This window comes from Notolabrus celidotus, unplaced genomic scaffold (genome assembly GCF_009762535.1).
Source record: "Notolabrus celidotus isolate fNotCel1 unplaced genomic scaffold, fNotCel1.pri scaffold_304_arrow_ctg1, whole genome shotgun sequence".
NCBI lineage: Eukaryota > Metazoa > Chordata > Actinopteri > Labriformes > Labridae > Notolabrus > Notolabrus celidotus.
Window position 1 is genome coordinate 23,072 of NW_023260138.1, and position 19,415 is coordinate 42,486.

The 19,415-nt window shown below is 51.5% G+C and overlaps 1 protein-coding gene and 51 non-coding genes across 52 annotated transcripts; 51 read left to right on the forward strand and 1 right to left on the reverse strand.

Annotated features, from left to right (window-relative positions):
- Positions 1–56: 56 nt before the first annotated feature.
- LOC117809518 lies at positions 57–175 on the forward strand. Its single transcript, XR_004630501.1, has one exon. It is a non-coding gene; the product is annotated as a 5S ribosomal RNA (ribosomal RNA).
- Positions 176–241: 66 nt separating this feature from the next.
- Positions 242–360, forward strand: LOC117809519. Its single transcript, XR_004630502.1, has one exon. It is a non-coding gene; the product is annotated as a 5S ribosomal RNA (ribosomal RNA).
- Positions 361–426: 66 nt separating this feature from the next.
- LOC117809520 lies at positions 427–545 on the forward strand. The gene has a single exon (XR_004630503.1). It is a non-coding gene; the product is annotated as a 5S ribosomal RNA (ribosomal RNA).
- Positions 546–611: 66 nt separating this feature from the next.
- Positions 612–730, forward strand: LOC117809521. The gene has a single exon (XR_004630504.1). It is a non-coding gene; the product is annotated as a 5S ribosomal RNA (ribosomal RNA).
- Positions 731–796: 66 nt separating this feature from the next.
- LOC117809522 lies at positions 797–915 on the forward strand. The gene has a single exon (XR_004630505.1). It is a non-coding gene; the product is annotated as a 5S ribosomal RNA (ribosomal RNA).
- Positions 916–981: 66 nt separating this feature from the next.
- Positions 982–1,100, forward strand: LOC117809523. The gene has a single exon (XR_004630506.1). It is a non-coding gene; the product is annotated as a 5S ribosomal RNA (ribosomal RNA).
- A 66-nt stretch (positions 1,101–1,166) lies between these two features.
- On the forward strand, positions 1,167–1,285 carry LOC117809525. Its single transcript, XR_004630508.1, has one exon. It is a non-coding gene; the product is annotated as a 5S ribosomal RNA (ribosomal RNA).
- A 66-nt stretch (positions 1,286–1,351) lies between these two features.
- Positions 1,352–1,470, forward strand: LOC117809526. The gene has a single exon (XR_004630509.1). It is a non-coding gene; the product is annotated as a 5S ribosomal RNA (ribosomal RNA).
- Positions 1,471–1,536: 66 nt separating this feature from the next.
- Positions 1,537–1,655, forward strand: LOC117809527. The gene has a single exon (XR_004630510.1). It is a non-coding gene; the product is annotated as a 5S ribosomal RNA (ribosomal RNA).
- Positions 1,656–1,721: 66 nt separating this feature from the next.
- Positions 1,722–1,840, forward strand: LOC117809528. Its single transcript, XR_004630511.1, has one exon. It is a non-coding gene; the product is annotated as a 5S ribosomal RNA (ribosomal RNA).
- A 66-nt stretch (positions 1,841–1,906) lies between these two features.
- Positions 1,907–2,025, forward strand: LOC117809529. The gene has a single exon (XR_004630512.1). It is a non-coding gene; the product is annotated as a 5S ribosomal RNA (ribosomal RNA).
- A 66-nt stretch (positions 2,026–2,091) lies between these two features.
- LOC117809530 lies at positions 2,092–2,210 on the forward strand. Its single transcript, XR_004630513.1, has one exon. It is a non-coding gene; the product is annotated as a 5S ribosomal RNA (ribosomal RNA).
- A 66-nt stretch (positions 2,211–2,276) lies between these two features.
- Positions 2,277–2,395, forward strand: LOC117809531. The gene has a single exon (XR_004630514.1). It is a non-coding gene; the product is annotated as a 5S ribosomal RNA (ribosomal RNA).
- A 66-nt stretch (positions 2,396–2,461) lies between these two features.
- On the forward strand, positions 2,462–2,580 carry LOC117809532. Its single transcript, XR_004630515.1, has one exon. It is a non-coding gene; the product is annotated as a 5S ribosomal RNA (ribosomal RNA).
- A 66-nt stretch (positions 2,581–2,646) lies between these two features.
- On the forward strand, positions 2,647–2,765 carry LOC117809533. Its single transcript, XR_004630516.1, has one exon. It is a non-coding gene; the product is annotated as a 5S ribosomal RNA (ribosomal RNA).
- A 66-nt stretch (positions 2,766–2,831) lies between these two features.
- Positions 2,832–2,950, forward strand: LOC117809534. Its single transcript, XR_004630517.1, has one exon. It is a non-coding gene; the product is annotated as a 5S ribosomal RNA (ribosomal RNA).
- Positions 2,951–3,016: 66 nt separating this feature from the next.
- On the forward strand, positions 3,017–3,135 carry LOC117809536. The gene has a single exon (XR_004630519.1). It is a non-coding gene; the product is annotated as a 5S ribosomal RNA (ribosomal RNA).
- Positions 3,136–3,201: 66 nt separating this feature from the next.
- On the forward strand, positions 3,202–3,320 carry LOC117809537. Its single transcript, XR_004630520.1, has one exon. It is a non-coding gene; the product is annotated as a 5S ribosomal RNA (ribosomal RNA).
- Positions 3,321–3,386: 66 nt separating this feature from the next.
- LOC117809538 lies at positions 3,387–3,505 on the forward strand. Its single transcript, XR_004630521.1, has one exon. It is a non-coding gene; the product is annotated as a 5S ribosomal RNA (ribosomal RNA).
- Positions 3,506–3,571: 66 nt separating this feature from the next.
- On the forward strand, positions 3,572–3,690 carry LOC117809539. Its single transcript, XR_004630522.1, has one exon. It is a non-coding gene; the product is annotated as a 5S ribosomal RNA (ribosomal RNA).
- A 66-nt stretch (positions 3,691–3,756) lies between these two features.
- Positions 3,757–3,875, forward strand: LOC117809540. Its single transcript, XR_004630523.1, has one exon. It is a non-coding gene; the product is annotated as a 5S ribosomal RNA (ribosomal RNA).
- Positions 3,876–3,941: 66 nt separating this feature from the next.
- Positions 3,942–4,060, forward strand: LOC117809541. The gene has a single exon (XR_004630524.1). It is a non-coding gene; the product is annotated as a 5S ribosomal RNA (ribosomal RNA).
- Positions 4,061–4,126: 66 nt separating this feature from the next.
- LOC117809542 lies at positions 4,127–4,245 on the forward strand. Its single transcript, XR_004630525.1, has one exon. It is a non-coding gene; the product is annotated as a 5S ribosomal RNA (ribosomal RNA).
- Positions 4,246–4,311: 66 nt separating this feature from the next.
- Positions 4,312–4,430, forward strand: LOC117809543. Its single transcript, XR_004630526.1, has one exon. It is a non-coding gene; the product is annotated as a 5S ribosomal RNA (ribosomal RNA).
- Positions 4,431–4,496: 66 nt separating this feature from the next.
- On the forward strand, positions 4,497–4,615 carry LOC117809544. The gene has a single exon (XR_004630527.1). It is a non-coding gene; the product is annotated as a 5S ribosomal RNA (ribosomal RNA).
- Positions 4,616–4,681: 66 nt separating this feature from the next.
- LOC117809545 lies at positions 4,682–4,800 on the forward strand. The gene has a single exon (XR_004630528.1). It is a non-coding gene; the product is annotated as a 5S ribosomal RNA (ribosomal RNA).
- A 66-nt stretch (positions 4,801–4,866) lies between these two features.
- Positions 4,867–4,985, forward strand: LOC117809547. The gene has a single exon (XR_004630530.1). It is a non-coding gene; the product is annotated as a 5S ribosomal RNA (ribosomal RNA).
- A 66-nt stretch (positions 4,986–5,051) lies between these two features.
- LOC117809548 lies at positions 5,052–5,170 on the forward strand. The gene has a single exon (XR_004630531.1). It is a non-coding gene; the product is annotated as a 5S ribosomal RNA (ribosomal RNA).
- A 66-nt stretch (positions 5,171–5,236) lies between these two features.
- On the forward strand, positions 5,237–5,355 carry LOC117809550. The gene has a single exon (XR_004630532.1). It is a non-coding gene; the product is annotated as a 5S ribosomal RNA (ribosomal RNA).
- Positions 5,356–5,421: 66 nt separating this feature from the next.
- LOC117809551 lies at positions 5,422–5,540 on the forward strand. Its single transcript, XR_004630533.1, has one exon. It is a non-coding gene; the product is annotated as a 5S ribosomal RNA (ribosomal RNA).
- Positions 5,541–5,606: 66 nt separating this feature from the next.
- Positions 5,607–5,725, forward strand: LOC117809552. Its single transcript, XR_004630534.1, has one exon. It is a non-coding gene; the product is annotated as a 5S ribosomal RNA (ribosomal RNA).
- A 66-nt stretch (positions 5,726–5,791) lies between these two features.
- On the forward strand, positions 5,792–5,910 carry LOC117809553. Its single transcript, XR_004630535.1, has one exon. It is a non-coding gene; the product is annotated as a 5S ribosomal RNA (ribosomal RNA).
- A 66-nt stretch (positions 5,911–5,976) lies between these two features.
- On the forward strand, positions 5,977–6,095 carry LOC117809554. The gene has a single exon (XR_004630536.1). It is a non-coding gene; the product is annotated as a 5S ribosomal RNA (ribosomal RNA).
- A 66-nt stretch (positions 6,096–6,161) lies between these two features.
- LOC117809555 lies at positions 6,162–6,280 on the forward strand. Its single transcript, XR_004630537.1, has one exon. It is a non-coding gene; the product is annotated as a 5S ribosomal RNA (ribosomal RNA).
- A 66-nt stretch (positions 6,281–6,346) lies between these two features.
- LOC117809573 lies at positions 6,347–6,465 on the forward strand. The gene has a single exon (XR_004630554.1). It is a non-coding gene; the product is annotated as a 5S ribosomal RNA (ribosomal RNA).
- A 66-nt stretch (positions 6,466–6,531) lies between these two features.
- On the forward strand, positions 6,532–6,650 carry LOC117809556. Its single transcript, XR_004630538.1, has one exon. It is a non-coding gene; the product is annotated as a 5S ribosomal RNA (ribosomal RNA).
- A 66-nt stretch (positions 6,651–6,716) lies between these two features.
- On the forward strand, positions 6,717–6,835 carry LOC117809557. Its single transcript, XR_004630539.1, has one exon. It is a non-coding gene; the product is annotated as a 5S ribosomal RNA (ribosomal RNA).
- A 67-nt stretch (positions 6,836–6,902) lies between these two features.
- Positions 6,903–7,021, forward strand: LOC117809559. The gene has a single exon (XR_004630541.1). It is a non-coding gene; the product is annotated as a 5S ribosomal RNA (ribosomal RNA).
- A 66-nt stretch (positions 7,022–7,087) lies between these two features.
- Positions 7,088–7,206, forward strand: LOC117809560. The gene has a single exon (XR_004630542.1). It is a non-coding gene; the product is annotated as a 5S ribosomal RNA (ribosomal RNA).
- A 66-nt stretch (positions 7,207–7,272) lies between these two features.
- Positions 7,273–7,391, forward strand: LOC117809561. Its single transcript, XR_004630543.1, has one exon. It is a non-coding gene; the product is annotated as a 5S ribosomal RNA (ribosomal RNA).
- Positions 7,392–7,457: 66 nt separating this feature from the next.
- LOC117809562 lies at positions 7,458–7,576 on the forward strand. Its single transcript, XR_004630544.1, has one exon. It is a non-coding gene; the product is annotated as a 5S ribosomal RNA (ribosomal RNA).
- A 66-nt stretch (positions 7,577–7,642) lies between these two features.
- LOC117809563 lies at positions 7,643–7,761 on the forward strand. Its single transcript, XR_004630545.1, has one exon. It is a non-coding gene; the product is annotated as a 5S ribosomal RNA (ribosomal RNA).
- Positions 7,762–7,827: 66 nt separating this feature from the next.
- On the forward strand, positions 7,828–7,946 carry LOC117809564. Its single transcript, XR_004630546.1, has one exon. It is a non-coding gene; the product is annotated as a 5S ribosomal RNA (ribosomal RNA).
- A 66-nt stretch (positions 7,947–8,012) lies between these two features.
- LOC117809566 lies at positions 8,013–8,131 on the forward strand. Its single transcript, XR_004630547.1, has one exon. It is a non-coding gene; the product is annotated as a 5S ribosomal RNA (ribosomal RNA).
- A 66-nt stretch (positions 8,132–8,197) lies between these two features.
- On the forward strand, positions 8,198–8,316 carry LOC117809567. Its single transcript, XR_004630548.1, has one exon. It is a non-coding gene; the product is annotated as a 5S ribosomal RNA (ribosomal RNA).
- A 66-nt stretch (positions 8,317–8,382) lies between these two features.
- LOC117809568 lies at positions 8,383–8,501 on the forward strand. Its single transcript, XR_004630549.1, has one exon. It is a non-coding gene; the product is annotated as a 5S ribosomal RNA (ribosomal RNA).
- A 66-nt stretch (positions 8,502–8,567) lies between these two features.
- LOC117809569 lies at positions 8,568–8,686 on the forward strand. Its single transcript, XR_004630550.1, has one exon. It is a non-coding gene; the product is annotated as a 5S ribosomal RNA (ribosomal RNA).
- A 66-nt stretch (positions 8,687–8,752) lies between these two features.
- Positions 8,753–8,871, forward strand: LOC117809571. The gene has a single exon (XR_004630552.1). It is a non-coding gene; the product is annotated as a 5S ribosomal RNA (ribosomal RNA).
- A 67-nt stretch (positions 8,872–8,938) lies between these two features.
- LOC117809572 lies at positions 8,939–9,057 on the forward strand. The gene has a single exon (XR_004630553.1). It is a non-coding gene; the product is annotated as a 5S ribosomal RNA (ribosomal RNA).
- Positions 9,058–15,022: 5,965 nt separating this feature from the next.
- LOC117809574 lies at positions 15,023–15,140 on the forward strand. The gene has a single exon (XR_004630555.1). It is a non-coding gene; the product is annotated as a 5S ribosomal RNA (ribosomal RNA).
- Positions 15,141–15,311: 171 nt separating this feature from the next.
- On the forward strand, positions 15,312–15,430 carry LOC117809483. Its single transcript, XR_004630467.1, has one exon. It is a non-coding gene; the product is annotated as a 5S ribosomal RNA (ribosomal RNA).
- A 1,384-nt stretch (positions 15,431–16,814) lies between these two features.
- On the reverse strand, positions 16,815–18,568 carry LOC117809481 (actin cytoskeleton-regulatory complex protein pan1). The gene is made up of 2 exons (XM_034679044.1): positions 17,918–18,568; positions 16,815–17,801 (listed from the first exon to the last, which is right to left on the reverse strand). Exons 1-2 carry the CDS (start codon positions 18,559–18,561, stop codon positions 17,360–17,362), a joined length of 1,086 nt encoding a protein of 361 aa, XP_034534935.1. The 5' UTR covers positions 18,562–18,568; the 3' UTR covers positions 16,815–17,359.
- Positions 18,569–19,415: the final 847 nt, after the last annotated feature.

The following is a 19,415-nucleotide window of genomic DNA, read 5'->3' on the forward strand; positions in this document are numbered from 1 at the left end:
GCCCTGCAGCAGGCTGCCAAATACATACAAGTGGCCGTTTGGCACATGCAACTGTCGCTTACGGCCATACCACCCTGAGCGCGCCCGATCTCGTCCGATCTCGGAAGCTAAGCAGGGTCGGGCCTGGTTAGTACTTGGATGGGAGACCGCCTGGGAATACCAGGTGCTGTAAGCTTTTTGCCCCAGCCCTGCAGCAGGCTGCCAAATACATACAAGTGGCCGTTTGGCACATGCAACTGTCGCTTACGGCCATACCACCCTGAGCGCGCCCGATCTCGTCCGATCTCGGAAGCTAAGCAGGGTCGGGCCTGGTTAGTACTTGGATGGGAGACCGCCTGGGAATACCAGGTGCTGTAAGCTTTTTGCCCCAGCCCTGCAGCAGGCTGCCAAATACATACAAGTGGCCGTTTGGCACATGCAACTGTCGCTTACGGCCATACCACCCTGAGCGCGCCCGATCTCGTCCGATCTCGGAAGCTAAGCAGGGTCGGGCCTGGTTAGTACTTGGATGGGAGACCGCCTGGGAATACCAGGTGCTGTAAGCTTTTTGCCCCAGCCCTGCAGCAGGCTGCCAAATACATACAAGTGGCCGTTTGGCACATGCAACTGTCGCTTACGGCCATACCACCCTGAGCGCGCCCGATCTCGTCCGATCTCGGAAGCTAAGCAGGGTCGGGCCTGGTTAGTACTTGGATGGGAGACCGCCTGGGAATACCAGGTGCTGTAAGCTTTTTGCCCCAGCCCTGCAGCAGGCTGCCAAATACATACAAGTGGCCGTTTGGCACATGCAACTGTCGCTTACGGCCATACCACCCTGAGCGCGCCCGATCTCGTCCGATCTCGGAAGCTAAGCAGGGTCGGGCCTGGTTAGTACTTGGATGGGAGACCGCCTGGGAATACCAGGTGCTGTAAGCTTTTTGCCCCAGCCCTGCAGCAGGCTGCCAAATACATACAAGTGGCCGTTTGGCACATGCAACTGTCGCTTACGGCCATACCACCCTGAGCGCGCCCGATCTCGTCCGATCTCGGAAGCTAAGCAGGGTCGGGCCTGGTTAGTACTTGGATGGGAGACCGCCTGGGAATACCAGGTGCTGTAAGCTTTTTGCCCCAGCCCTGCAGCAGGCTGCCAAATACATACAAGTGGCCGTTTGGCACATGCAACTGTCGCTTACGGCCATACCACCCTGAGCGCGCCCGATCTCGTCCGATCTCGGAAGCTAAGCAGGGTCGGGCCTGGTTAGTACTTGGATGGGAGACCGCCTGGGAATACCAGGTGCTGTAAGCTTTTTGCCCCAGCCCTGCAGCAGGCTGCCAAATACATACAAGTGGCCGTTTGGCACATGCAACTGTCGCTTACGGCCATACCACCCTGAGCGCGCCCGATCTCGTCCGATCTCGGAAGCTAAGCAGGGTCGGGCCTGGTTAGTACTTGGATGGGAGACCGCCTGGGAATACCAGGTGCTGTAAGCTTTTTGCCCCAGCCCTGCAGCAGGCTGCCAAATACATACAAGTGGCCGTTTGGCACATGCAACTGTCGCTTACGGCCATACCACCCTGAGCGCGCCCGATCTCGTCCGATCTCGGAAGCTAAGCAGGGTCGGGCCTGGTTAGTACTTGGATGGGAGACCGCCTGGGAATACCAGGTGCTGTAAGCTTTTTGCCCCAGCCCTGCAGCAGGCTGCCAAATACATACAAGTGGCCGTTTGGCACATGCAACTGTCGCTTACGGCCATACCACCCTGAGCGCGCCCGATCTCGTCCGATCTCGGAAGCTAAGCAGGGTCGGGCCTGGTTAGTACTTGGATGGGAGACCGCCTGGGAATACCAGGTGCTGTAAGCTTTTTGCCCCAGCCCTGCAGCAGGCTGCCAAATACATACAAGTGGCCGTTTGGCACATGCAACTGTCGCTTACGGCCATACCACCCTGAGCGCGCCCGATCTCGTCCGATCTCGGAAGCTAAGCAGGGTCGGGCCTGGTTAGTACTTGGATGGGAGACCGCCTGGGAATACCAGGTGCTGTAAGCTTTTTGCCCCAGCCCTGCAGCAGGCTGCCAAATACATACAAGTGGCCGTTTGGCACATGCAACTGTCGCTTACGGCCATACCACCCTGAGCGCGCCCGATCTCGTCCGATCTCGGAAGCTAAGCAGGGTCGGGCCTGGTTAGTACTTGGATGGGAGACCGCCTGGGAATACCAGGTGCTGTAAGCTTTTTGCCCCAGCCCTGCAGCAGGCTGCCAAATACATACAAGTGGCCGTTTGGCACATGCAACTGTCGCTTACGGCCATACCACCCTGAGCGCGCCCGATCTCGTCCGATCTCGGAAGCTAAGCAGGGTCGGGCCTGGTTAGTACTTGGATGGGAGACCGCCTGGGAATACCAGGTGCTGTAAGCTTTTTGCCCCAGCCCTGCAGCAGGCTGCCAAATACATACAAGTGGCCGTTTGGCACATGCAACTGTCGCTTACGGCCATACCACCCTGAGCGCGCCCGATCTCGTCCGATCTCGGAAGCTAAGCAGGGTCGGGCCTGGTTAGTACTTGGATGGGAGACCGCCTGGGAATACCAGGTGCTGTAAGCTTTTTGCCCCAGCCCAGCAGCAGGCTGCCAAATACATACAAGTGGCCGTTTGGCACATGCAACTGTCGCTTACGGCCATACCACCCTGAGCGCGCCCGATCTCGTCCGATCTCGGAAGCTAAGCAGGGTCGGGCCTGGTTAGTACTTGGATGGGAGACCGCCTGGGAATACCAGGTGCTGTAAGCTTTTTGCCCCAGCCCTGCAGCAGGCTGCCAAATACATACAAGTGGCCGTTTGGCACATGCAACTGTCGCTTACGGCCATACCACCCTGAGCGCGCCCGATCTCGTCCGATCTCGGAAGCTAAGCAGGGTCGGGCCTGGTTAGTACTTGGATGGGAGACCGCCTGGGAATACCAGGTGCTGTAAGCTTTTTGCCCCAGCCCTGCAGCAGGCTGCCAAATACATACAAGTGGCCGTTTGGCACATGCAACTGTCGCTTACGGCCATACCACCCTGAGCGCGCCCGATCTCGTCCGATCTCGGAAGCTAAGCAGGGTCGGGCCTGGTTAGTACTTGGATGGGAGACCGCCTGGGAATACCAGGTGCTGTAAGCTTTTTGCCCCAGCCCTGCAGCAGGCTGCCAAATACATACAAGTGGCCGTTTGGCACATGCAACTGTCGCTTACGGCCATACCACCCTGAGCGCGCCCGATCTCGTCCGATCTCGGAAGCTAAGCAGGGTCGGGCCTGGTTAGTACTTGGATGGGAGACCGCCTGGGAATACCAGGTGCTGTAAGCTTTTTGCCCCAGCCCTGCAGCAGGCTGCCAAATACATACAAGTGGCCGTTTGGCACATGCAACTGTCGCTTACGGCCATACCACCCTGAGCGCGCCCGATCTCGTCCGATCTCGGAAGCTAAGCAGGGTCGGGCCTGGTTAGTACTTGGATGGGAGACCGCCTGGGAATACCAGGTGCTGTAAGCTTTTTGCCCCAGCCCTGCAGCAGGCTGCCAAATACATACAAGTGGCCGTTTGGCACATGCAACTGTCGCTTACGGCCATACCACCCTGAGCGCGCCCGATCTCGTCCGATCTCGGAAGCTAAGCAGGGTCGGGCCTGGTTAGTACTTGGATGGGAGACCGCCTGGGAATACCAGGTGCTGTAAGCTTTTTGCCCCAGCCCTGCAGCAGGCTGCCAAATACATACAAGTGGCCGTTTGGCACATGCAACTGTCGCTTACGGCCATACCACCCTGAGCGCGCCCGATCTCGTCCGATCTCGGAAGCTAAGCAGGGTCGGGCCTGGTTAGTACTTGGATGGGAGACCGCCTGGGAATACCAGGTGCTGTAAGCTTTTTGCCCCAGCCCTGCAGCAGGCTGCCAAATACATACAAGTGGCCGTTTGGCACATGCAACTGTCGCTTACGGCCATACCACCCTGAGCGCGCCCGATCTCGTCCGATCTCGGAAGCTAAGCAGGGTCGGGCCTGGTTAGTACTTGGATGGGAGACCGCCTGGGAATACCAGGTGCTGTAAGCTTTTTGCCCCAGCCCTGCAGCAGGCTGCCAAATACATACAAGTGGCCGTTTGGCACATGCAACTGTCGCTTACGGCCATACCACCCTGAGCGCGCCCGATCTCGTCCGATCTCGGAAGCTAAGCAGGGTCGGGCCTGGTTAGTACTTGGATGGGAGACCGCCTGGGAATACCAGGTGCTGTAAGCTTTTTGCCCCAGCCCTGCAGCAGGCTGCCAAATACATACAAGTGGCCGTTTGGCACATGCAACTGTCGCTTACGGCCATACCACCCTGAGCGCGCCCGATCTCGTCCGATCTCGGAAGCTAAGCAGGGTCGGGCCTGGTTAGTACTTGGATGGGAGACCGCCTGGGAATACCAGGTGCTGTAAGCTTTTTGCCCCAGCCCTGCAGCAGGCTGCCAAATACATACAAGTGGCCGTTTGGCACATGCAACTGTCGCTTACGGCCATACCACCCTGAGCGCGCCCGATCTCGTCCGATCTCGGAAGCTAAGCAGGGTCGGGCCTGGTTAGTACTTGGATGGGAGACCGCCTGGGAATACCAGGTGCTGTAAGCTTTTTGCCCCAGCCCTGCAGCAGGCTGCCAAATACATACAAGTGGCCGTTTGGCACATGCAACTGTCGCTTACGGCCATACCACCCTGAGCGCGCCCGATCTCGTCCGATCTCGGAAGCTAAGCAGGGTCGGGCCTGGTTAGTACTTGGATGGGAGACCGCCTGGGAATACCAGGTGCTGTAAGCTTTTTGCCCCAGCCCTGCAGCAGGCTGCCAAATACATACAAGTGGCCGTTTGGCACATGCAACTGTCGCTTACGGCCATACCACCCTGAGCGCGCCCGATCTCGTCCGATCTCGGAAGCTAAGCAGGGTCGGGCCTGGTTAGTACTTGGATGGGAGACCGCCTGGGAATACCAGGTGCTGTAAGCTTTTTGCCCCAGCCCATCAGCAGGCTGCCAAATACATACAAGTGGCCGTTTGGCACATGCAACTGTCGCTTACGGCCATACCACCCTGAGCGCGCCCGATCTCGTCCGATCTCGGAAGCTAAGCAGGGTCGGGCCTGGTTAGTACTTGGATGGGAGACCGCCTGGGAATACCAGGTGCTGTAAGCTTTTTGCCCCAGCCCTGCAGCAGGCTGCCAAATACATACAAGTGGCCGTTTGGCACATGCAACTGTCGCTTACGGCCATACCACCCTGAGCGCGCCCGATCTCGTCCGATCTCGGAAGCTAAGCAGGGTCGGGCCTGGTTAGTACTTGGATGGGAGACCGCCTGGGAATACCAGGTGCTGTAAGCTTTTTGCCCCAGCCCTGCAGCAGGCTGCCAAATACATACAAGTGGCCGTTTGGCACATGCAACTGTCGCTTACGGCCATACCACCCTGAGCGCGCCCGATCTCGTCCGATCTCGGAAGCTAAGCAGGGTCGGGCCTGGTTAGTACTTGGATGGGAGACCGCCTGGGAATACCAGGTGCTGTAAGCTTTTTGCCCCAGCCCTGCAGCAGGCTGCCAAATACATACAAGTGGCCGTTTGGCACATGCAACTGTCGCTTACGGCCATACCACCCTGAGCGCGCCCGATCTCGTCCGATCTCGGAAGCTAAGCAGGGTCGGGCCTGGTTAGTACTTGGATGGGAGACCGCCTGGGAATACCAGGTGCTGTAAGCTTTTTGCCCCAGCCCTGCAGCAGGCTGCCAAATACATACAAGTGGCCGTTTGGCACATGCAACTGTCGCTTACGGCCATACCACCCTGAGCGCGCCCGATCTCGTCCGATCTCGGAAGCTAAGCAGGGTCGGGCCTGGTTAGTACTTGGATGGGAGACCGCCTGGGAATACCAGGTGCTGTAAGCTTTTTGCCCCAGCCCTGCAGCAGGCTGCCAAATACATACAAGTGGCCGTTTGGCACATGCAACTGTCGCTTACGGCCATACCACCCTGAGCGCGCCCGATCTCGTCCGATCTCGGAAGCTAAGCAGGGTCGGGCCTGGTTAGTACTTGGATGGGAGACCGCCTGGGAATACCAGGTGCTGTAAGCTTTTTGCCCCAGCCCAGCAGCAGGCTGCCAAATACATACAAGTGGCCGTTTGGCACATGCAACTGTCGCTTACGGCCATACCACCCTGAGCGCGCCCGATCTCGTCCGATCTCGGAAGCTAAGCAGGGTCGGGCCTGGTTAGTACTTGGATGGGAGACCGCCTGGGAATACCAGGTGCTGTAAGCTTTTTGCCCCAGCCCTGCAGCAGGCTGCCCAATACATACAAGTGGCCGTTTGGCACATGCAACTGTCGCTTACGGCCATACCACCCTGAGCGCGCCCGATCTCGTCCGATCTCGGAAGCTAAGCAGGGTCGGGCCTGGTTAGTACTTGGATGGGAGACCGCCTGGGAATACCAGGTGCTGTAAGATTTTTGCCCCAGCCCTGCAGCAGGCTGCCAAATACATACAAGTGGCCGTTTGGCACATGCAACTGTCGCTTACGGCCATACCACCCTGAGCGCGCCCGATCTCGTCCGATCTCGGAAGCTAAGCAGGGTCGGGCCTGGTTAGTACTTGGATGGGAGACCGCCTGGGAATACCAGGTGCTGTAAGCTTTTTGCCCCAGCCCTGCAGCATGCTGCCAAATACATACAAGTGGCCGTTTGGCACATGCAACTGTCGCTTACGGCCATACCACCCTGAGCGCGCCCGATCTCGTCCGATCTCGGAAGCTAAGCAGGGTCGGGCCTGGTTAGTACTTGGATGGGAGACCGCCTGGGAATACCAGGTGCTGTAAGCTTTTTTGCCCCAGCCCTGCAGCAGGCTGCCAAATACATACAAGTGGCCGTTTGGCACATGCAACTGTCGCTTACGGCCATACCACCCTGAGCGCGCCCGATCTCGTCCGATCTCGGAAGCTAAGCAGGGTCGGGCCTGGTTAGTACTTGGATGGGAGACCGCCTGGGAATACCAGGTGCTGTAAGCTTTTTGCCCCAGCCCTGCAGCAGGCTGCCAAATACATACAAGTGGCCGTTTGGCACATGCAACTGTCGCTTACGGCCATACCACCCTGAGCGCGCCCGATCTCGTCCGATCTCGGAAGCTAAGCAGGGTCGGGCCTGGTTAGTACTTGGATGGGAGACCGCCTGGGAATACCAGGTGCTGTAAGCTTTTTGCCCCAGCCCTGCAGCAGGCTGCCAAATACATACAAGTGGCCGTTTGGCACATGCAACTGTCGCTTACGGCCATACCACCCTGAGCGCGCCCGATCTCGTCCGATCTCGGAAGCTAAGCAGGGTCGGGCCTGGTTAGTACTTGGATGGGAGACCGCCTGGGAATACCAGGTGCTGTAAGCTTTTTGCCCCAGCCCTGCAGCAGGCTGCCAAATACATACAAGTGGCCGTTTGGCACATGCAACTGTCGCTTACGGCCATACCACCCTGAGCGCGCCCGATCTCGTCCGATCTCGGAAGCTAAGCAGGGTCGGGCCTGGTTAGTACTTGGATGGGAGACCGCCTGGGAATACCAGGTGCTGTAAGCTTTTTGCCCCAGCCCTGCAGCAGGCTGCCAAATACATACAAGTGGCCGTTTGGCACATGCAACTGTCGCTTACGGCCATACCACCCTGAGCGCGCCCGATCTCGTCCGATCTCGGAAGCTAAGCAGGGTCGGGCCTGGTTAGTACTTGGATGGGAGACCGCCTGGGAATACCAGGTGCTGTAAGCTTTTTGCCCCAGCCCTGCAGCAGGCTGCCAAATACATACAAGTGGCCGTTTGGCACATGCAACTGTCGCTTACGGCCATACCACCCTGAGCGCGCCCGATCTCGTCCGATCTCGGAAGCTAAGCAGGGTCGGGCCTGGTTAGTACTTGGATGGGAGACCGCCTGGGAATACCAGGTGCTGTAAGCTTTTTGCCCCAGCCCTGCAGCAGGCTGCCAAATACATACAAGTGGCCGTTTGGCACATGCAACTGTCGCTTACGGCCATACCACCCTGAGCGCGCCCGATCTCGTCCGATCTCGGAAGCTAAGCAGGGTCGGGCCTGGTTAGTACTTGGATGGGAGACCGCCTGGGAATACCAGGTGCTGTAAGCTTTTTGCCCCAGCCCTGCAGCAGGCTGCCAAATACATACAAGTGGCCGTTTGGCACATGCAACTGTCGCTTACGGCCATACCACCCTGAGCGCGCCCGATCTCGTCCGATCTCGGAAGCTAAGCAGGGTCGGGCCTGGTTAGTACTTGGATGGGAGACCGCCTGGGAATACCAGGTGCTGTAAGCTTTTTGCCCCAGCCCTGCAGCAGGCTGCCAAATACATACAAGTGGCCGTTTGGCACATGCAACTGTCGCTTACGGCCATACCACCCTGAGCGCGCCCGATCTCGTCCGATCTCGGAAGCTAAGCAGGGTCGGGCCTGGTTAGTACTTGGATGGGAGACCGCCTGGGAATACCAGGTGCTGTAAGCTTTTTGCCCCAGCCCTGCAGCAGGCTGCCAAATACATACAAGTGGCCGTTTGGCACATGCAACTGTCGCTTACGGCCATACCACCCTGAGCGCGCCCGATCTCGTCCGATCTCGGAAGCTAAGCAGGGTCGGGCCTGGTTAGTACTTGGATGGGAGACCGCCTGGGAATACCAGGTGCTGTAAGCTTTTTGCCCCAGCCCTGCAGCAGGCTGCCAAATACATACAAGTGGCCGTTTGGCACATGCAACTGTCGCTTACGGCCATACCACCCTGAGCGCGCCCGATCTCGTCCGATCTCGGAAGCTAAGCAGGGTCGGGCCTGGTTAGTACTTGGATGGGAGACCGCCTGGGAATACCAGGTGCTGTAAGCTTTTTTGCCCCAGCCCTGCAGCAGGCTGCCAAATACATACAAGTGGCCGTTTGGCACATGCAACTGTCGCTTACGGCCATACCACCCTGAGCGCGCCCGATCTCGTCCGATCTCGGAAGCTAAGCAGGGTCGGGCCTGGTTAGTACTTGGATGGGAGACCGCCTGGGAATACCAGGTGCTGTAAGCTTTTTGCCCCAGCCCTGCAGCAGGCTGCCAAATACATACAAGTGGCCGTTTGGCACATGCAACTGTCGCTTACGGCCATACCACCCTGAGCGCGCCCCTTTCAGGAAGTGGAGCAGTGTGGTGTGTGTGCATGGTGGCAGCAGCAGCAGCAGCAGCAGCAGCTGTAATAGCAGCTAGGTGCTAATAGCCTTTTTTTTGTTTGGTGTGGCTTTGTGAGAGTGTGAAGTGTGTGAGTGTGTTTATATCTTGTACAGAGTCTCTTTGTGAGTTTTAGTTGTGTCCCCCGGCAGCTTAGGCTGTTAGGGGTGCACCCTTATAAAGCCACAATGCCGGCAAGTGCGGATAATGGAAGGGCCAAAAAGGCAAACGAACCACAGAATGGAAACAAGGCAACAGATGATCATGGACAAAATGCAAGCAGGATTTTTGAGAAGAAGCTGACGATTCTTATTGAATTGATCGGGGATGTAAAGCCCCCAACGTATGAACTACTGAGTAACCTGAGGCTGATGTGTGGAGGAATCCTGGCTTGTCGTGCCCTTGGCACAGGGAAGTACGAGGTTACAATGAGCAACCTGAAAGGAAAGGAGAGGCTCCTGGATGGATTCAAGATCGGAGACACGAGCGTGGTGGCGAAGGAGCTGTGCAACGACGAGATGGTGGTGTCTTTCCTCAACCTGCCGGCCTACATTTCGGACGAGGAGATCGTGGCGAAGCTGCGTGGCTGGGGAGTCACAGCTACCTCTTCTGTGAAGCGGAGGATGTGGCCTGGAACCCAAGTTGCAGACGGGACAAGGTTTGTGAGAGTCCGCTTCAATGACAAGGTACAGTCTCTGCCGTACTCAACAAAGTTTGAGACGGCCCTGGGAGCTGAGTACTTTCGAGTACTGCATGACAGGCAGGTGAAGGTGTGCCGCATGTGCATCCAGCCCGGCCACATTTTGAGAGAGTGCCCAGAATTCATGTGTCATATATGTGGGGTGCAAGGGCATTTTGCGCGGGAGTGTAGCGCAGCTACCAAAAGATGTGTGATTTGTAAAAATAACAGTGTGAACTGTGTTTGTAATGAGAGCGAATCAAGTGAGGACAGTGTGGGCATGAATGTTGAAGTGAGGTCTCCGGACCGTGGGCAAGGAGGTGAACGCATCAATACATGCGAGGCACTGGAGGACTCTGCACTCAGCAGCGATGCAGAATTAACTCCTGCCCAACATGTCACAGGTGAGGAGCAAGCGCTGGGTAATGGTGGAAATACAGACAGTGCTGCACCTAGTAAGCAGGTTGAGAGGAGGGAGGAAGGAGGAGTCCAAGCGGGTCCTGCGCCTCCCTCTACTCCCGCTGAAATGTGTTCACTTGAGGTTGACACCGTGCCTGAGACAGCGAGCTCCCTGGTGATGTTTGATGATAAACCTGAGGTGCAGGCCCCTGGGCGGGAGATACAATGTGTGAGTGAGACAGAGGTTGAGATGGATGTGTCCTCACTGATTAGTGCTCATAAAAGACTTAGCATGAAATTGGGTAAGAAAAGAGTGAAAAAGCTAAAAAAATAAAATGTAACGTCTCAAAGGTAAAAGTATGAAACAATTATTTCTCTTTCTACACATCATGGTAGCCGCGCTACAGTGTCTCTCTCTCAATGTGAATGGGCTCAGGAGTGTTGAGAAGCGCACTGCCTTTATTAAATCCGTCAGGGCCGATTTAATTTTCCTGCAGGAGACGAGGTGGGACGAAAACATCTCGCAGGAACTCTCGAGACACTGGAAAGGGACTGTGCTGTGTGCGCACGGGACTGCAAGGTCCTGTGGAGTGGCTACTCTCATCAAGAATACTGGCAGTATAAGAGACATTGAACTGGTGCACAGAGACGAGTGTGGACGTTTGTTGATTGTTGATTGTATTGTACATAATGTAAATGTAAGGCTGATAAATGTGTATGCTCCAAACACAGACATACAAAGGAAAACATTCTTTGTGGGCCTACACAAATGGTACACAGAAAGGGTCTTGATAGTGGGTGACTTTAACGTAGCGCTTACTGCAAGGGATGTATCAAGAAATAATACTTTCAAGAGTGACCACAGCAGGACAGTGCTAAATGACATGCTGTCAAATTTCAATCTGGTGGATTTATGGAGGGCAGCTAACCCCTGGAAAAGAGCCTTTTCCAGGAGACAACTTGTCCTGGGTAAACTCAAACAATCCAGGCTGGACCTGGCCCTTGCATCGGCCACCATGATGAAAGTAGTAAATGATGTAAAATATGAATTTAATTCTTGGAGCGACCATTCCACGTTGCTCTTTAGTCTTGGAAATGTGATAAAAAGCAGGGGGTGTGGTCTATGGTGCTTCAACGCTAGTCTCGTGGAGGATAAAGGTTTCAAAAAGACCATGGCTTCCTTTTTAGAGCGTGTGGCGTGTGAAATGCCGTATGTAGATGACCTGAATGACTGGTGGGAAAATGTAAAAGTGAGAATGAAGAAAAAAGCGATTAACTTCAGCAGAGAAAAGAAGTGGAGAGAAAATTGCACTGAAAACATGTTGAGACAACAACTGAATGAAGAATTGGAAATTTTGAATGAATCTGTTGGTGTGTGCACAGAAAAATATGTGTCTTTAAAAGAACAATTAGAAGAGATAGAGAAGCAAAAATGTAAAGGTGCTGCAATTAGGAGCCGAGTGCAATATTTGTACGAAGGGGAGAGGTGTACTGCCTTTTTCCTTGGCCTAGAGAAACAAAAACAACAAAAAACTGAAATTGTAGAATTAAGAAACAAAGGTGGTGCACTTGTAAATGAAACACACGAAATCCTTAAAGAAGTGCAAAATTATTATGAAGATTTGTTCTCCAGCCAAGGCTGCGATGCAGACGCATTAACTCTTGCGTTAGGATCTATAAAAAGAACTGTAAGTGTTGAAGACAGAAATTGGTGTGATTGTCCTGTAGATGGCGTCGAAATCAAAAATGCAATCTCTGGTCTAACACCAACAAAAGTCCGGGTAGCGATGGGTTGACGGCAGAGTTTTATCAGGCATTTTCTGATTACTTAGTGCCAATATTGAGTAAAGTTTTCAAATTTGCAGACGAGAATAATGTGTTGCCAGGAAGCATGTCTGAAGGCATCATAAATATATTTTACAAAAATAAGGGGGATAAAACCAGCCTTGATAATTACAGACCCATCAGCCTACTCAACACGGACTACAAAATAATTGCAAAGGTGTTAGCAAACAGGTTAAAAACAGTAATTGGGACAATCATTCACCACAACCAAGCTTACAGTATACCGGACAGAGACATTTCCGACTCCATTTTAAATATAAACAATTGGTGAAACAAATGGAAGCCGATGAGGGACTCTGGCTAGCAATCGACCTCAACAAGGCCTTCGACCGTGTGGAGCATGAGTTTCTACATGCTACACTGGAAAGATTTGGCTTTGGCAAGGGTTTCGTGAGTTGGATTGACCTATTGTACAGCAAGGCTGAGAGCAAAATTAAATGTAATGGTTTCATGACGGACTCGATTAAAATAAATAGGTCGATTAGACAGGGCTGCCCACTGTCGGCTTTGCTATACAGCATCGTGGCGGAACCTTTAGCAGCCTTAATGATAAATGATGACAGCATTCTCGGGATAGGTCATGAAAGTGACAAAATTGTGCAATATGCAGACGATATTAACATACTGGTGAGGAGCAAAAATGACATTGCACCTGTGTTAAAACATCTGCGAACCTATGAGCTAGCCTCTGGTGCAAAAATTAATGAGGAAAAATCTGAATTGATGTTCCTCGGTAAAGCAAAATCAGTAAAGAATGTGTGGGGTTTCAAAACTGTGTGCACACTGAGGAAAGTTTTGGGTGTTTATGTGGGAACACATGAAGATGAAGCGGATGATAAAACATGGAAAGAAGTAATTAGTAAAATGAAGTGTGTGTTGAACTTGTGGAAAGCCAGAGGCCTCTTCTTGAGAGGAAGGGTAACTGTAGTAAATGCGCTCGTGATGTCAAAAGTGAACCATGCATTGAGCACTTGTGCATTGCCGGCCTGGGCCTTGAAAGAAATGACAGATGTAGTTAATAGCTTTATTTGGAAAGGACGAGCAAATTTGATAGCTCACAAAACAATGATAGCGGGTAAAAATCAGGGTGGGCTAGCTTTGATCGACTTGAAAACTAAAAAGTCAGCACTCAGATTGAAATTAATAGGTAAATTTATGGCTCAGGACGTGCACTTGGTTTGGAAAAACTTTCTCAGCAGGTCAATAAGTACGTTTGGTCTCCGCAGCACAGCCAACCTGTTGCAGCTTCACAAACCGGAATCATACAGTCACCTATCACCGTTTTTCCAAGAAGTGCTCAGTGCGTGGATCAAGGTTTTACCCCTGACTGTCCCAGAGTGTGGAAAGAGAGCTCATGTGCTGCAGTTACCCTTCCTCTCAAGTCCATACTTCACGAGGGGCGGGAGGCCACTAGTGTGCAAGGCCTTGTCCGATGCAGGCCTGGTGCAGGTGAAGCACATTGTGAACGCGGGGGGGGATATTGATGTGCCTGCCATTGTAAATGTACTCAGATGTAAAAATATTGCATACAGAAGAGGTGTGGTGCAAAATATATGTGAGTGTGTGATGGGTTGTGTGCCGGAGGAGTGGGGAAAACTCCTCAGGTCCAGAGCTGCAAAGGTGGAGGGCGATGGCGTGAAGGTCCTCCTGTGTCTCGGTGAGAGAAAGCACAACATCACATCAGTCAAAAGTAAAACATGGTATCATAGCTTGCTCACATCAGAAATCAAACAACCCACAGCTAACATCAAATGGCGCGCTGCATACCCACATCTTGACACATCAGTCATCTGGCGCAACATTTCAGTACCCCACACCACACATGCAGTTTTCAACCTGGATTTCAAGCTGAGGCACAGGAGGATCTTCACTGGCATCGTCCTCCACCAAATGCATAAAGACGTGTATGCACGACAGTGCGAGGTGTGCAAGATGGAGGACGAGGATGTTGAGCATATGTTTCTGAGGTGCGTTAAGCTCTCTTCCTTTTGGGACAGCATCGCGGGTCTGTTGAAGACGCACTGCTTCTTCGACCTGCGTGCTGAGAAAGAGTGGGAATTGTATGTGTGGTTTGGGATTGTGGAAAGAAAGAGAAGGAATTCAATGATTGTGAATATTGTCTTAGCGTTGGCAAGAATGGCGATTTTTAGTCGCAGGAACTTTGCACTGTATGAAGGGAAATTGTTGAATGTATGGAAAATGTTTGTGTGTAGGTTGAAAGGGAGTTTGAATGTGATGTATTGTGCCAATCGGGAGTTTTTTGAAGGGACAATTATTGGGGACACTACTCTGTGCACCTTGGTAAATGGGACGGTGGGCTTTGAGTTCTAAGAATTTCTTTTCATTCTGTTTTGGTGATGGGGTTATTTTTCACTGATGTTTTGGTGCTTTGGGATACAGGTTTATTTATGAGTGGGGTTTCTTTTTTTAGGAATTTTCATTATCTTTAAGGTGAATTTTGTAATTTATGTTCGAATTTGATCCTTTTTTTGGGTTTGTTCTGTTTCTGAGGCCTGTTTAATAATGTGGGTGTCATTATGATTGTTTTTATGTGATTCTGTCTGTTGGGTGTATTAATGTTGTTGTTGTATGTAAATATGTAAAATGTTATTTTTGATAATAAAAGATAAAAAAAAAAAAAACACGCCCGATCTCGTCCGATCTCGGAAGCTAAGCAGGGTCGGGCCTGGTTAGTACTTGGATGGGAGACCGCCTGGGAATACCAGGTGCTGTAAGCTTTTTTCTTTTTTTCAAATTTCTCTGCAGAAAAAGCGGCCTGACTGAAAAGAGGCAAAGAGACAGACGTGCGCCAGATTTCAGAATGTGGCGGGGCCTCGTGCCCCGCCACATTCTGGCTGCAGGCTGCAGGTTGCCTATAAGTGGCTGTTTTGCACCTGATACTCTCGCTTACGGCCATACCACCCTGAACACGCCCGATCTCGTCCGATCTCGGAAGCTAAGCAGGGTCGGCCTGGTTAGTACTTGGATGGGAGACCGCCTGGGAATACCAGGTGCTGTAAGCTTTTTTCTTTTTTTCAAATTTCTCTGCAGAAAAAGCGAGCGGCCTGACTGAAAAGAGGCAAAGAGACAGACGTGCGCCAGATTTCAGAATGTGGCGGGGCCTCGTGCCCCGCCACATTCTGGCTGCAGGCTGCAGGCTGCCTATAAGTGGCTGTTTTGCACCTGATACTCTCGCTTACGGCCATACCACCCTGAACACGCCCGATCTCGTCCGATCTCGGAAGCTAAGCAGGGTCGGGCCTGGTTAGTACTTGGATGGGAGACCGCCTGGGAATACCAGGTGCTGTAAGCTTTTTTCTTTTTTTCAAATTTCTCTGCAGAAAAAGCGGCCTGACTGAAAAGAGGCAAAGAGACAGACGTGCGCCAGATTTTAAAAGAATGTGGCGGGGCCTCGTGCCCCGCCACATTCTGGCTGCAGGCTGCCTATAAGTGGCTGTTTTGCACCTGATACTCTCGCTTACGGCCATACCACCCTGAACACGCCCGATCTCGTCCGATCTCGGAAGCTAAGCAGAGTCGGGCCTGATTAGTACTTGGACAGGCCTGGGAACGGCTCATGACCCCCCCAAGTCCCTATCCTAGATCCTGGGACATGCTAAATCTTCTTGGAGACCAGAGGAATCTCCAAGCAGATATTGTAGTCAGGGTCAATTTATATTAAAAGATTAACCCTGAAGGCAAAGTGTGTTCATTTTTGGTAAACAACAGTTTTAGGGGTAAGCCTATTCAAGATTGCTGAATTCAAATCTGCTGTAATGCCTCAAATAGAGAAATAACGGGGCCACCACGTACAGAGGTTACAGTCCTCGTCGCAGAGGTCGCCGGTTCGATTCCCGGCCGGTCGGCCAAAAAAAAGGCCAAAAATATAACTTTAAAAACAAAAAAAATAGAGAAATACATGAACCCATTGACAATGCATTACAGGTGAACAGGGTCAAAAAAACTTCAATAGATATCGCCATGAGACTTCTATAGATTACTGCTTGCCCTGAGACAACAAAAAATGGAATCACAAGATATGAGAAATTGTATGTTTTCACATCCAATTAGGTCTTACATTATTAATTATGCACTAATTTGCATACACTTCAAAAATGACAGAAAATATTGTTCATAAGGAACAAGCGAGGGAGGTTTCATGTAGATATTTGATACTTAGATTTTCTATCCTATTCACCTGTAATACATTGCCTATGATGTTAGGCCTATGTTATTGTGGTAGTTAGGAGGCTTAAAACTCTTTTTGGAGCCTGCCATACAGCAGATTTGTGTTCAGAAACCTGAAATACCCCTTAAAATGTTGTATAAGCCCATTTTCTGAAATCCTGCCTAGTCTATTGGGAGAAAGTGAAAACTTGCAGTAACATCTTATACAGATATGCAAACACCAGCCAATAGTGTAAAACAATGAATTTTATTAAAGGCAGCAACAGACTGCATAGAGTCAGATAAAGCACTGGATGTCTTTCTGCTCACAATGTAAACATCCATCCATCCATTATCGTGACCGCTTATCCGTTAGGGGTCACGGTGGGCTGGAGCCTATCCCAGCTGGCTTCGGGCGGAAGGCAGGGTACACCCTGGACAGGTCACCAACCTATCACAGGGCTAATACAGAGAGACAGACAATCATTCACACCCACACTCACACCTACAGGCAATTTAGAGTGACCAATTAATCTGGTAAGCATGTTTTTGGACTGTTGGAGGAAGCCGGAGTACCCAGAGAGAACCCAAGCATGCACGGGGAGAACATGCAAACTCCACACAGAAAGGTACCAGCCCGGCCAGGGACTACGAACCAGGAACCTTCTAGCTGTGAGGCAACAGCGCTACCCACTGCACCACCGTGCAGCCCACAATGTAAACAAAACAACATATTATTCTCATCGAACATAGAACAAACTACTGTGCAGTCCACAATGTAAACAAAACATATTATTCTCATCGAACATCAAACAAACCACTGTGCAGTCCACAATATAAACAAAACATGTTATTCTCATCAAACATAGAACAAACCAAGGTGCAGCTCACAATGTAAACAAAACAACATATTATTCTCATCAAACAAAAATGCAATAGTGCAGGAAAATATTACACATTATATTATATTATATTACATTATATTACATTATTATTACAATTACAATTTACAGTGCTGGAACAGTAAATGTTGGGCATGAGGGAGGATCTGAATCTGCTCACAGATGCTGCCTTCCTAATTGCCTTTCCTCTTTGCTAATTCCTCATCAACCACATTTTTGAAATGTTCAAAACTGTCATAAACAACCCCATCAAAACCAGAAGTGGTTGATTTCCTAGTTGCCGGGCAGTAGGTGAACATTTTCTGGCTGCTTCCAGCAGCTTTGTCCTTGGAGGGTGTGTACCTCTTACGCTGCCCACCACATTGAGGTACTTGGCAGGCCCCACATGGCTTCGAAGATTTATGAGGCATGCTCGGTTTGGATGGCGGTGCAGGGGGCGGTGCTACAGGTATGAAGCTGCATGATGGCCTGTGAAGTACCATGGAGGGAGCCTGTGGTTGTGCAGGAACCACCAGGAGCACAGGTGCTGCCGACAATCTGGGCGCTATGTGTGTGGCCGCAGCAGGCTTAGGCTGAATGGGCCGGTTCACCAGCTCCGGTTCTTCACCATATAACCTGTGAATATTAAACATACATGTGATGATGTCAGTATGATTTATGTCCACACACTACAAAAGTGCTGTAAATTTCCACCTTTCTAGCAGGTGTAATGAAGTGCTGAAACAACTTACCTCCGCTTCTCACCACGCCTTTTACCAGCAACGTGATGAACGTCCTGGTACTGCACCTGAGGTCGAGCTGGTGGTGGTAGGGATGTTGGCAGAGTTGGAGCTGCTGGCATTTGCTCGTGTGAGAGCACTGTACGGTGAGGCTTTGACGTCGGTGTTACTGTAGCCCTGTAGTTGGCCTTCTTCTCTTCTCTCGAGATGAAATTAGAGATGGATTTGGCATTTAGATTGGGCAGAGGAATGGAGAGAGTGCAGAGGATGGGGTCGTCTCTAACTCTGTCAACAATCCTTTTGTACTGTCCCTTTATGGATGTTGTTATTTTACTAGGGGAAGAGAGGTGACTGGTTGGAGGCTGATTTTTCAGCATTTTGATAACGAGGTACAGCAGACGACTATCCTCTGTCACCTGAGCTGCCTGGGGGTACCTCATCCACCCAAACTTTGTCTTCTGGGCTGCTCTGGTCTCGGGTGTGTCAGCCCCAAGACACCGGCCAAACAGGGTGTAGCCCCACCTGGACTCGTACCTCTTCACAAAGTTGACAGCAGTCTTGTCATGCTCCTGAAGAGAACTGGCAGCAGTGATGATCTTCTGCCTGAGGTCGGCTGGCACAAGGTGGAGGTGACTGTTGTCTGCCAGTTCAAGCATCAGCAAGGCTAACGCCCTCCACTTCCTCTATTCCTGGCAGATGCAGATGTCTCCGGGTCATCAGCACATCCTGCAGAGCAGGGCTATCCTCCTCCTCCACCTGTTCTGCTTGTGTTGGGATAGCATGTTTCCTACAGATGACATCAATGGGATCATCCTCTGCAGGCATGTCAATACCCTCATCTGCCATCTCCTCCTCGCTTTGCTCAGCCGGCTCCTCTTCGTCACAAGCCTGCTCTTCCTCAACTGCAAATATGTAATTGTACTAATCACAAATGTGCCTGGCCAGTTGTAGATTCATGCATACACAGACATGCCAATAATATGCACGGTTTGTTTGCTTCATATTAATATGAAATTTAAGTTTATATCATGTTTAATGTCATTGCTAGAATATGCATGAAGAATAAAGGGATAGTCTGCCTCATATGTATGTATATGGTAGAAGTGTGCGATTAAATACTTTACCTCTCTGAGCATAGTAATGCCTCGCAGAGTAGCTTGTTGACTGGCACATGGCATACTCAACACCAAGGAGCTCCTCCTCTTCCGGGGCCCTGTATTGATCAGGGTAGGGCATAGGAGCAGCAAAGTTGGGCTCCAGGACATGATCTTTACCGAAGAGCACCTCAGCCTGCCGATTCATGCGCTGGATCTGCCGCGCGTCCATGCATGATGTCTGCCGACCCTGACCACCAGCAACCCGGAGTGACTCCATCCGACTGTTCCACTGCACAGCAAACGCAACCAGATATACCTGAAACACAAGACCAATAGATGTATTACTGTACATGCTGAGCACACATGAGTTATTAAAGCTATGAAATAAAATGCATTATTGATAGACATTTTGC